This window comes from Mytilus trossulus, chromosome 8 (genome assembly GCF_036588685.1).
Source record: "Mytilus trossulus isolate FHL-02 chromosome 8, PNRI_Mtr1.1.1.hap1, whole genome shotgun sequence".
NCBI lineage: Eukaryota > Metazoa > Mollusca > Bivalvia > Mytilida > Mytilidae > Mytilus > Mytilus trossulus.
Window position 1 is genome coordinate 67,320,434 of NC_086380.1, and position 12,853 is coordinate 67,333,286.

The window sequence follows — 12,853 nt, forward strand, 5'->3', positions numbered from 1 at the left end:
CCCATACAGTTGGGATCACAGAACACAGGTCCAGATCAAATTTGACCGATAAATGTTTTGACTTTTCATAGTTTTGTCACCTAAAATAGTTCAACAGCCATTTTTTTAAGAGAAGACTGCATAAATTTACGGAGACACATGTGCCATTCTTCTGTGTATGGTATGTTTATAGGTTGATGTTTCATTGGTGTTAATTCAACATGCTTTGCTCATGATAAATCATATTTAGATATATTTTTTATTACTAGTACAAAAAAGTATTATTCACATCGGATTTATTTTCATTTAGTATAATGTATTATATTTGCTATCAATTCTCAGCAACAAAGATACGTCTCTTTAGCTAATCATCTGAACAAGTGTCATTTTTACCCGACGACATCAACGCCTCCATCACTGAAAATATAATTATCCTTTTTTTAGTGCAAAATAATTTCAGGACTAATTAAGGTCACAGTAGTTTACCGATATTCAAATCCCATAAATCGATTAGTCATTATCAATTTTAGATTCAAAACAATTACATTTACTTAAGAAATCACAAAAGCAGTACATCAAATATTTCAAGACAATGAAAAAAATAAAATCACATACTAGTAAATACTGAACTCCGAGGAAAATTCAAAACGGAAAGTCCCTTATCAAATTTCAAAATCAAATGATAAAACACATCAAACTAATGAACAACAACTGTCATATTCCTGACTTGGTACAGACACATTTTAAGATGTAGAAAAAGGTGGATTGAGACTGGTTTTATAGCGCTATACATCTCACTTGTATGACAGTCGCATCAAATTCCGTTGTTTACAACGATGCGTGAACAAAACATACATATTAGGTAAAAACGTCAAATTATGTTTGCATCAGTCATCCCTGTGTTACAATCTCAAAACAAACTAACATTTACAAAAAAGCGCAAATTCAAAAATTCGCAAACAGTTTAATAGAATATAATGATGGGTGGGTAAAATGGCCCAAGTTTTTGCAAATATTCTTTCTGATTTCTATTACGTGATCATTGCAAATTTTCTTTCTGATTTCTATTACGTGATTGTTCTATTTGTATAGAATGAATAAATCAACTACATTTAAGTCAAATATGTTAATTACTTCAATAAACATTATGTAAGAAAATACCTATCGACTCAGCTTCTGTTTCCGGTTCTATTCTACCTATTCAATGTTTTTGTTGTTTTTGCTTTCATTTTAATGACAAATCAAATTGACCTATAAAGTAGGACCATTCAGTTGGGGTCTTATTGGACCTACATCTTAATTGACAATTATATTGCTTTAATCCAATGCAGTGAAATCTGGGAAATTAAAAAGTATAACAATGCAGTTCAAACAAGCCAAAGATATTCGCACACAAGATATCAGTCAGCTCAAAAATATCATCATCAAGGATCGATTAGTCATGGATAAGTTTTAAAATAAAAAGCATTGAAAATCAGTGAAGCCAAAATTGTCAGAACTGAAGAACGATTTGTAATGCTAAATTATAAGCATTGGAGATGATTTAATTCAAAGAGTCAGAAATGAAAATTAGCCAAGTCAAAGTTATAAGCATCGGAGATCAGTCAAGCCATAGTTTTAGCATCAAAGATTAATCAAGCCACAGTTTTAGCATCAAAGATTAATCAAGCCACAGTTTTAGCATCAAAGATTAATCAAGCCACAGTTTTAGCATCAAAGATTAATCAAGCCACAGTTTTAGCATCAAAGATTAATCAAGCCACAGATTAAGCATCAAAGATTAATCAAGCCACAGTTTTAGCATCAAAGATTAATCAAGCCACAGTTTTAGCATCAAAGATCAGTTAAGCCAGTATTTAAGATCGTACAAGTCAAAATTAGATCAGCATTAAGGATAAGTCAGCCAAAACAGTAAGCGTTGTCGAACAGTGACATATAAATTATAGAGCGGTCAACCAATATTGTCAACCTCGAAGATAGGTCAATCAACATTAATAACCTTGAAGATCATTCACAAATAGTAATAAACATAGACGATCGTTTAACCATAAGTAATAACATTGTCTGAAGAGCATACAACAAAAATAATAAAAAGTAAAATCTAAAAATACTGTCCTCCCAGAAAAAATTCAAAACGGAAAGTCCCTAATCAAATGGCAAAATCAAATGCTCAAACACATCAAACGAAGGGATATCAACTATCATATTCCTGATTTGGTACAGGCATTTTCTTGTGTAGAAGATTTCTAAGTGGTTAATTAAGAATCATTCCTAGGTAAAGTTTACAGACGCCATCACGAACTAGTTGACCGTTATGAAATATTTCACAGATGACAGAAAAAAATGAAACTTTTATCTTAACAACAATTTTGTTTTCACGAATGTGACCTAATGAACGAGATTTATTACCGGATGTGTAATAATATTAGTAACACGAAGGGTGCCTCAAGTGAAGCAGAATCTGCTGACCCTTCTGGACCACCTGCGTTCATCCCAGTTTGTTGTAGGTTTTGTGGTGATCAGTCTTTAATTTTCTATGTTTTGTCTAGTGTACTATTCTTTGTCTGTAAGACATTTTCATTTTTAGCGATGACGTTGTCAGTTTATTTTCCACTTATGGGTTCAAATGTCCATCTGTTATATTTCGCTTCTCTTTGTATCACCACTAGTCCGATGCCCCAGACTTATTAAAATATTATTTGGACTTGCATGTATTTATTTATTAAGGCTTATAAGGAGAAGGGCGGAATATTGTCTTCGGACCAGAAGCTGGAAAAGTTTTTGGTTCAGACTGCTTGAAAGTTGAATTTGTATGTCGTTTAATTTAAAACTTACCTTGCTTCACAAATGTAAAACTCTACGGCCACATCACAGTTTACATCGGCCCATTTATAGTGACTCAATAGACCCAAAGGACGGTAAAGAGTGACACAATCCTCTGCCGATACATAGTTATCAGGCTGTCCTGGTCCCCAGTTACTGTATGCCAATGAAGTCCCGTCCTCCCATACAAATGTACCCTCGGATATCTCATCTTGAGCTCCAATTAAATAGCCGGCTAAAAAAACATAAATTATTATGTCAATCAAAATTTATAAGAAGAAAACAAGAGAAAAAATAATTAACACTTTCTTTGGTGCATCAGTTGAATTCAGATACAATCTTCTGAATATTAACTCATCATAGATACTTTTTGCCAAATACAGCTAAGGTAATCTATTCCTGAGGTAAAAAAGCTTTGTTAACAGATAATTTATAATTATGAACATGAAGGTAGACAAAGTGTCATCAGGTGTTTAGCATAACGATCAGTTCAGGTTGCACTTACCTAAGCACTAGAATAAATCTTTAGAATATGACGTACAACTTATACCACGTGAGATGATAATAGAGCTTGAGTATCCCTATAAAATTTCTGACTTCATTTTTGTTTTAAAATTTTTATACAGATTCAAAATTTTTAATGACATATGTATGCCTAAAGAGCACGTACCTTTTTATAAAAAAACGAATGCTGTTTTTTTTTTAGAACATTAAGAACGAATGCATGAGATAAGACTTTTGAATTTGGAAAAAACAGCATTGAATAATATTATGATGCTCACACAATTTAGGCAATAGTAATTTACCAATTTTCACATATCATGATCAATTAAGATAACAAATCAAGGCATAAAAAAACAAAATGTGAGGAAATCGCATGAATTCTGAATTATCTCTACGGCCATGAGGCCATAATAATTTGGAATATAATGACTTTAATCCAAATCCGAATTCAAAAAATACTGAAATTAGTGTTTCCAGAAAACATTTGTATTCCGTGTAATGAATAAATTATATGTATGACTGTAAGACAGAGTGTGTCCACAGGGTAAACATTTCCGTTACCATGCTGTGCAATGAAAATAACATGATGGTTTTTAATGAAAATCTAATTACAAAAAAATATCAGTTCGAGGCTCTTTTATACCAGCGTTTTAGCCAGAAACGATGAAACAACACTATTTAAATGTGTACAAACACTTGAATACGAGGGAGCTACATGACCAAAAACATACCTCGAAAGAATATCTAAACGCATGGTAGATCAATTTTACTTGATGAGTTGGAACTTCATTATCTTTATTATTTCTGTATGACCAAAACATAGACCCAAAAAGAAAACCAAGAATCATATATGCATGCTAGGTCAACTTTATCTTGAGAAGTTGGAACTTCATTATCTTTATTATTTCTTACCAAAAACGACCTGAAAGACTACCTAGGTCAATTTAATCTTTAGGAGTTGAAACTTTATGATCTTTAATATGTCTGTTATTAAACATTTGCTTTGTGACTTCAAATAGAAGGTGCTCCGTATGTTATATGAAAATACACATACATAAGTACGTACCTATGCTATAAGGCAAGTTCATGCTTTCAATGTGTTGGATGATAGCATCATCTTCTGCTTTAGAATTAATGCTGGCTAATTGGCCTCCTCTTGCCTTACAAATCTCCTAAAAAAAATTATTTTATTGTTATTATCAAAATGCATCTCTTTGATAGCGAACTTTTAAGAAGGAACATTTTTTGTCATTTTGGTCTTTTGTGGATAGTTGTCTCATTGGCAATCATACCACAACTTCTTTTTGTATAGCGTCGTTAACGAATTTTGTAAAATACTTGTTGCTTTGGCCATATATATTTGTCAACAGTTCTGCACTGTCTTTATAGAATCCAGTCAATTGGGGCAGATCTGTCGGAAAAATATGATAGGGTAATGATGTGACGAAAATATCATTAAACTATAGTAAACATTGCAAAAAAACATGATCATAATACCAGTTATACTATAATAGTCTGATATAAACTGTGTAGGTACATAAAACTATATATAGAATTGAGAAAGGAAATGGGGAATGTTTCATAGCGACGACAACCCGACCATAGAGCAGACAACAGCCGAAGGCCACTAATGGACCGGTCTTTAATGTAGCGAGAAACTCCCGTACCCGAAAGCGTCCTTCAGCTGGCCTCTTAAAAAAGATGTATACTAGTACAGTGATAATAGACGTCATACTAAACTCCGAATTATACACAAGAAACTAAAATCATAAATCATTAAAGACTAACAAAGACCAGAGTCACCTGTCTTAGGACAGGCGCAAATTTGCGGCGGGGTTAAAAATGTTTATGAGACATGTTTTCTAACTGTGACGATACCAAATTGAATATTAAACATTTTATATCTTGTTAGGACTACATGGATTTATACCTATACTTAATGTACTCATACATGTCTTACATAAAAAAAAATAAAAGGCATTCTATATGTTAACATATTTGAATTACATAAATAGAGAATTAGGGGGTGCTAAAATATAAAGAATATGGAATAAGGAACAAAAACATATTAAGGAATAAAAAAAAGATTACCAATAATAAAGAATAGAGAAATGAATGACACCCCTCCACCCTCATCTATATTAGCCTCCATAATGTTTAATATTATAAATGCTGCGTCAGATATCTTACATGTCCTCTTCTCTCATTCTCAATATCTCTTCCAAAATAGTAACATTTCCCTCCAAAACTCAAGTCACCAGAAGGACATGTACTTAGTACAACTCCTACCAGTGCTAAAATAACAAAATAGAAAAACACATACAGATACATTGTAGTGTAATCCACTGAGCATGGTGTTTTATTGAAATGAACATTGCGTGCACGTGGTGCGCATTATTCATATTTCATATTTTGATACAACTGCAATGTATGACTTCGTATCTGTCACTATGGCCATATATAATAGATATAAAAATAAGTGGTATGAGTGCCAATGAGACAAATCTCCATCCAAGTCACAATTTATAAAAGTATACCATTATAGGTCACTTAGACACTTCAAAACGGAGCCTTGGCTCATAACGAACAGCATATGCATCATTCTCAAAAATTAAAAGTGTGAACTGTCGACAACGGACATGTTTGTCTCTAAGGTTTTTTTTGTTGTTTTTTTTTAATTTTGTTGTTTCTGCTGCTCTCTAAATATTCAACTAAACAAGAGGAAGGAATTAAAAGCTCATGGTAGTAAATGGTTCATCATTCAAACATCAGTGAATCGCAGTCGATGCTAACGTTAAAGCTACTTACACAAAAGAACTGCAGACGTTATGTAAACACTTGCCATGATCGCCAAATAATCTCTGTGGTCTTTAGATCTATCGTGTCACATATATATATAAGTTGTCCCAGTGACTTATCTTGATTCAATCTAAGTTAAATCCAAGGAGCGGAGTTCAGGATGATACAGCAGACATCCGTAGTTTGAAATAAAGGTCGTGTGTTCGTAACTGGAATGATACTAGTTACTAATACCAGTCATAGGAGGTCAATGCTAGTAATGTCTTTAAACGGAACGATACTAAACCAGGAACAGTAGGTCAAATACTAGTAATGTCGACTTTAAACGGAATGATACTTAAATCCAGTTACAGTATGTTGAATAATGTACAGAAGATCTTAATTCACTAAAAACATGTTTCCTTATCGATGGCTATTTTCTTAGACTATAGTACTGTACTGTAATTCATGCAATTCCCTGGGCCGTAATTCTGATATGATTTTTGAGATTTCAACATTTATAACACGTACGTTATATATGACTATACATTTTCTGGTTTTTCTCAATGGAAATCATTTTTGATAATATCAGTTATTGACTCTTGATAAAGTTGATGCAGGTATTTATAATCCCCAGATATATGATATTCACAAAGGCCAATGAGGTCATATCTCTGGGTTGAAAAAGCATTGTATCAACTGTAATCAGAAGTCAAGATACTGTTTTAATACTTATTATACCATGTGCTTTTGCAGTTGCTAATTTTCATATAATGTGGAAATTTTCAATAAAGTTTACAAAAAACAAATACATTAAAAACAAAAAAACAAGTGGAAGAGAAAAATTACACCGAATATCATATATCTCTTTAGGGTTAATAAATCGTTACATCAACCTCATCAAACGTCATTAATGGTATAATATTCATTAATCTATGGAATAACGCGGTAGATTTAAACTAGACTGACTGAATTTTTTGTTTACTTAATTCCCGACTTTTCAGTGGCTCTTGTGGTCTAGGTAAATTTTTGATAGATTTCTTGTAAAATGGGCGTCAAGTTGGTTACCTATTCCCTATTCCCTATTCGTTACCTATTCCCTATTCCCTATTCGTTACCTATTCCCTATTCCCTATTCGTTACCTATTCGTTACCTATTCCCTATTCCCTATTCGTTGCCTATTCGTTACCTATTCCCTATTCCCTATTCGTTACCTATTCGTTACCTATTCGTTACCTATTCCCTATTCCCTATTCGTTGCCTATTCGTTGCCTATTCCCTATTCCCTATTCGTTGCCTATTCGTTACCTATTCCCTATTCCCTATTCGTTACCTATTCCCTATTCCCTATTCGTTACCAATTCGTTACTCATTTGATTTTAATATCCTTCCCCCTTTTTAATTATGGCATGGAATAGTTTAATATGGCTGCCGTTACCATGGAAACGGCACAATTGTGAAAAAATCAGTTTTTGGTTTTTGGTGAACTGTTTTGATATGCTTCAACTCAGAATCATCATATTTTGAAACAATGTAGGTGCATGCCCACTATGTTCAGGTGTTGGATGATTTTGGCGATCATTGGAACTACTATGTTGCTATGGAAACTACACCAAAATTTTAAAAATTCTCCAAATGCTCAAAACTTCATGAAACTTCACAGTAATGATGAGCAACATTGGTAGATGTGTCACTTGGAGTTGGAATTTCCAAAACAGGTCTTGTTACCATGGAAACAATGCAAAAAGGTCAAAAATTTCAAAAATACGAATTTTGAGTAAACTGGATGAAACTTTACAGGAATGGTAACTGGCATAGGCAGAGTTGGATTTTGAAGTTAGAATTTTCAAAATGACCGCCGTAACCATGGAAACAGCAAAAATATCAAAAATTTCAAAATGTTCAAACTTAATGAAACCTTGCAAAAATGTTACTAGACATCTGTAGATGCACTCTTTGACTTTGGAATTGTCAAAATGGCTGCCGCTCACCTGGTAATAGGGGGAAGGGTGCCATCCGTTATTGCTAGCAATTACAAAACTAGTTGTTAATACTCTTACATATGGTAATAGTTCTAAATTTGTAGAGGTAAAATGATATTTTTATGACCTATTTATATGTGTTTGTGCTCAACCGATCCTTTTACTTCATGTTCGATACGCATTTGTTCCTTACTTGTTTTTTATACGTTCTACCTTTTAACTGCTTTATGTCCGTATGTTTGAAGATGGATCTTGGTTCGACGGGATGAAATCACCGTGTTAGCGCTTGCATACAAAAGAAGATGTGGTATGATTGCCAATGAGACAACACTCAACATTAGACCGAAATGACACAGAAATTATCAACTATAGTTCACTGTACGGCCTTCAACAATGAGCATATCCCAAACCGTGTAGTCACCTATAAAAGGCCCAGACATGACAACCTCATACAATTCAAACAGCAAAACTGACGGCCGTATTTCATATACAAAAAAATAATGGAAATATGTAACACAAAATCAAACGATAACTACTTAATTTCAGGCTCTTGTCTAGGGACAGGCACACACTAACATAATGTGGTGGAGTTAAACATGTAAGAAGGGTGTACATCGTTTCGGAGCATGCTATTACCTTGTTTAATTCGTTCCATCACTCGCTTATAATTCGCTTATAATACGAGTATCTTACGTTACACCTTTTAAAACATCATTTTCAATTGTTTTGTTGTCTCTGGTGGAAGATTTGGGCTCTTAGAGGTGATATAACTCTATAAGTGCATTTGTATCCGTTCCAGCGCTCGGATAATACCCTGTTAAATATTCGTTACCTATTCACTTATAGTACGTTTGTTGTACGTTGCACCTTTTAGAAAAGGATTTTCATTTAAATTCACATCTCTGGTGGTAATAATGTGTTCATATAGATCAAATACCCCTATTACCGCGTATATACCCGTTCCAGCGCTCAGTTAATACCCTGCTACTAATTCGTTCCTTATTTGCTTTTAATGCACGAGGTATACGTTGCACCTTGAAATAAATCGTTTTTCAATTGTGTTCATGTCGCTGGTGGTAACAATGTGTTCTTAGAGATGAAATGACCTTATTAGAGCGCATGAACCCGTTCCAGCACTCGGTTAATACCCTGTTACCTATTCGTTACCTATTCGTTACCTATTCACTTATAATACGTTTGTTGTACGTTGCACCTTTCAGAAAATGATTTTTAATTGTCTCGATGTCTCTTGTGGTAACAATGTGTTCTTAGAAATGAAATTACCCTATTAGCGCGCATGTACCCGTTCCAGCGCTCAGTTAATACCCTGTTACCGATTCGTTACCTATTCACTTAAAATACGTTTTCTGTACGTTGCACCTTTTAGAAAAGGATTTTCAATTGTGTCCGTGTCTCTGGTGGTAACAATGTGTTCTTAGAGATGAAATGACCCTTTTAGCGCGCATGTGCTCGTTCAAGCGCTCGGTTAATACCATGTTACCTATTCGTTACCTATTCGCTTTTGATACGTTTGTTGTACGTTGCATCTTTGAGAGAGAAAAAAATTCAATTAAGTTCATATCTCTGGTGGAAATAATGTGGTCTTATAGATGAAATACCCCTATTAGCGCATATGTACTCGTTCCAACGCTCGGACAATACCCTGTTACTTATTCGTTCCTTATTTGCTTTTAATGCACGAGGTATACGTTGCACCTTGAAATAAATCGTTTTTTAAATGTGTTCATGTCTCTGGTGGTAACAATGTGTTCTTAGAGATGAAATGACCCTTTTAGAGCGCATGTACCCGTTCCAGCGCTCGGTTAATACCCTGTTACCTATTCGTTACCTATTCACTTTTAATACGTTTGTTGTACGTTGCACCTTTTAGAAAAGGATTTTTAATTGTCTCCATGTCTCTTGTGGTAACAATGTGTTCTAAGAGATGAAATTATCCTATTAGCGCGCATGTTCCCGTTCCAGCGCTCGGTAAATACCCTGTTACCTATTCGTTACCTATACGTTACCTTTTCACTTATAATACGTTTGTTGTACGTTGCACCTTTAAGAAAAGGATTTTCAATTGAATTCATATCTCTGGTGGTAATAATGTGTTCTAATAGATGAAACACCCCTATTAGCGCGCATGTTCCCGTTCCAGCGCTCGGTTAATACCCTGTTACCTATTCGTTACCTATTCACTTAAAATACGTTTTCTGTACGTTGCACCTTTTAGAAAAGGATTTTCAATTGTGTCCGTGTCTCTGGTGGTAACAATGTGTTCTTAGAGATGAAATGACCCTTTTAGCGCGCATGTGCTCGTTCAAGCGCTCGGTTAATACCATGTTACCTATTCGTTACCTATTCGCTTTTGATACGTTTGTTGTACGTTGCATCTTTGAGAGAGAAAAAAATTCAATTAAGTTCATATCTCTGGTGGAAATAATGTGGTCTTATAGATGAAATACCCCTATTAGCGCATATGTACTCGTTCCAACGCTCGGGCAATACCCTGTTACTTATTCGTTCCTTATTTGCTTTTAATGCACGAGGTATACGTTGCACCTTGAAATAAATCGTTTTTTAAATGTGTTCATGTCTCTGGTGGTAACAATGTGTTCTTAGAGATGAAATGACCCTTTTAGAGCGCATGTACCCGTTCCAGCGCTCGGTTAATACCCTGTTACCTATTCGTTACCTATTCACTTTTAATACGTTTGTTGTACGTTGCACCTTTTAGAAAAGGATTTTTAATTGTCTCCATGTCTCTTGTGGTAACAATGTGTTCTAAGAGATGAAATTATCCTATTAGCGCGCATGTTCCCGTTCCAGCGCTCGGTAAATACCCTGTTACCTATTCGTTACCTATACGTTACCTTTTCACTTATAATACGTTTGTTGTACGTTGCACCTTTAAGAAAAGGATTTTCAATTGAATTCATATCTCTGGTGGTAATAATGTGTTCTAATAGATGAAACACCCCTATTAGCGCGCATGTTCCCGTTCCAGCGCTCGGTTAATACCCTGTTACCTATTCGTTACCTATTCACTTATAGTACGTTTGTTGTACGTTGCACCTTTTAGAAAAGGATTTTTAATTAAATTCATATTTCTAGTGGTAATAATGTGTTCTTATAGATGAAATACCCCTATTAGCGCGTATGTACCCGTTCCAGCGCACAGTTAATACCCTGTTAAAAGGTGCAACGTACAACAAATATATTAAAAGTGAATAGGTAACGAATAGGTAACGAATAGGTAACAGGTTATTTACCGAGCACTGGAACGGGTACATGCGCACTTATATGGTCATTTCATCTCTAAGAACACATTGTTACCACCAGAGACACGGACACAATTGAAAACCTTTTTCTAAAAGGTGCAACGTACAACAAACGTATTATAAGTGAATAGGTAACGAATAGGTAACGAATAGGTAACAGGGTATTTACCGAGCGCTGGAACGGGTATATGCGCGCTAATAGGGTAATTTCATTTCTAAGAACACATTGTTACCACAAGAGACATGGAGACAATTAAAAATCATTTTCTAAAAGGTGCAACGTACAACAAACGTATTATAAGTGAATAGGTAACGAATAGGTAACGAATAGGTAACGAATAGGTAACAGGGTATTAACCGAGCGCTGGAACGGGTTCATGCGCTCTATTAAGGTCATTTCATCTCTAAGAACACATTGTTACCACCAGAGACATGAACACAATTAAAAAACGATTGATTTCAAGGTGCAACGTATACCTCGTGCATTAAAAGCAAATACGGAACGAATAAGTAGCAGGGTATTAACTGAGCGCTGGAACGGGTAATACGCGCTAATAGGGGTATTTCATCTATAGGAACACATTATTACCACCAGATATGTGAATTTAATTGAAAATCCTTTTCTAAAAGGTGAAACGTACAACAAACGTATTATAAGTGAATAGGTAACGAATAGGTAACGAATAGGTAACGAATAGGTAACGAATAGGTAACAGGGTATTAACCGAGCGCTGGAACGGGTTCATGCGCTCTATTAAGATCATTTCATCTCTAAGAACACATTGTTACCACCAGAGACATGAACACAATTAAAAAACGATTTCCGAACGCTGGAACGAGTACATATGCGCTTATAGGGGTATTTCATCTATAAAAACACATTATTACCACCAGAGATATGAACTTAATTGAAAATTCTTTTCTAAAAGGTGCAACGTACAACAAACTTTTTAAAAGCGAATAAATAACGAATATTTAACAGGGTATTATCCGAGCGCTGGAACGGATATAAATGCTCTTATAGAGTTATATCACCTCTAAGAGCCCAAATCTTCCACAAGAGACAACAAAACATTTTAAAATGATGTTTTAAAAGGTGCAACGTAAGATACTCGTATTATAAGCGAATTATAAGCGAGTGATGGAACGAATTAAACAAGGTAATAGCATGCTCCGAAACGATGTACACCCTGCTTACATGTTTAACTCCACCACATTATGTTAGTATGTGCCTGTCCCTGGACAAGAGCCTGAAATTAAGTAGTTATCTTTTGTTTTTTTTTGTTGCATATTTCCGTTTATTTCTTTGTATATGAAATACGGCCGTCAGTTTTGTTTTTTGAATTGTATGAGGTTGTCATGTCTGGGCCTTTTATAGGTGACTACACGGTTTGGGATATGCTCATTGTTGAAGGCCGTACAGTGAACTATAGTTGATAATTTCTGTGTCATTTTGGTCTAATGTGGAGTGTTGTCTCATTGGCAATCATACCACATCTTCT

At 34.7% G+C, this 12,853-nt stretch overlaps 1 protein-coding gene across 1 annotated transcript; it reads right to left on the reverse strand.

Moving 5' to 3' along the window:
• Nucleotides 1–283: 283 nt before the first annotated feature.
• LOC134682067 (low affinity immunoglobulin epsilon Fc receptor-like) lies at nt 284–6,432 on the reverse strand. The gene is made up of 5 exons (XM_063541670.1): nt 6,115–6,432; nt 5,497–5,600; nt 4,373–4,478; nt 2,815–3,037; nt 284–396 (listed from the first exon to the last, which is right to left on the reverse strand). The coding sequence occupies exons 1-5, from the start codon at nt 6,149–6,151 to the stop codon at nt 369–371; spliced, it is 498 nt and encodes a 165-aa protein (XP_063397740.1). The 5' UTR covers nt 6,152–6,432; the 3' UTR covers nt 284–368.
• Nucleotides 6,433–12,853: the final 6,421 nt, after the last annotated feature.

Coding starts and splice junctions, on each gene's coding strand:
- LOC134682067 (XM_063541670.1), bottom strand. CDS start 6,151: ATGGCAAGTGTTTACATAACGTCTGCAGTTCTTTTGT. Junction 3,038..4,372: donor GAACTTGCCTTATAGCATAG/GTACGTACTTAT, acceptor ATGTTTTTTTAG/CCGGCTATTTAATTGGAGCT. Junction 397..2,814: donor TTTTACATTTGTGAAGCAAG/GTAAGTTTTAAA, acceptor TTATATTTTCAG/TGATGGAGGCGTTGATGTCG.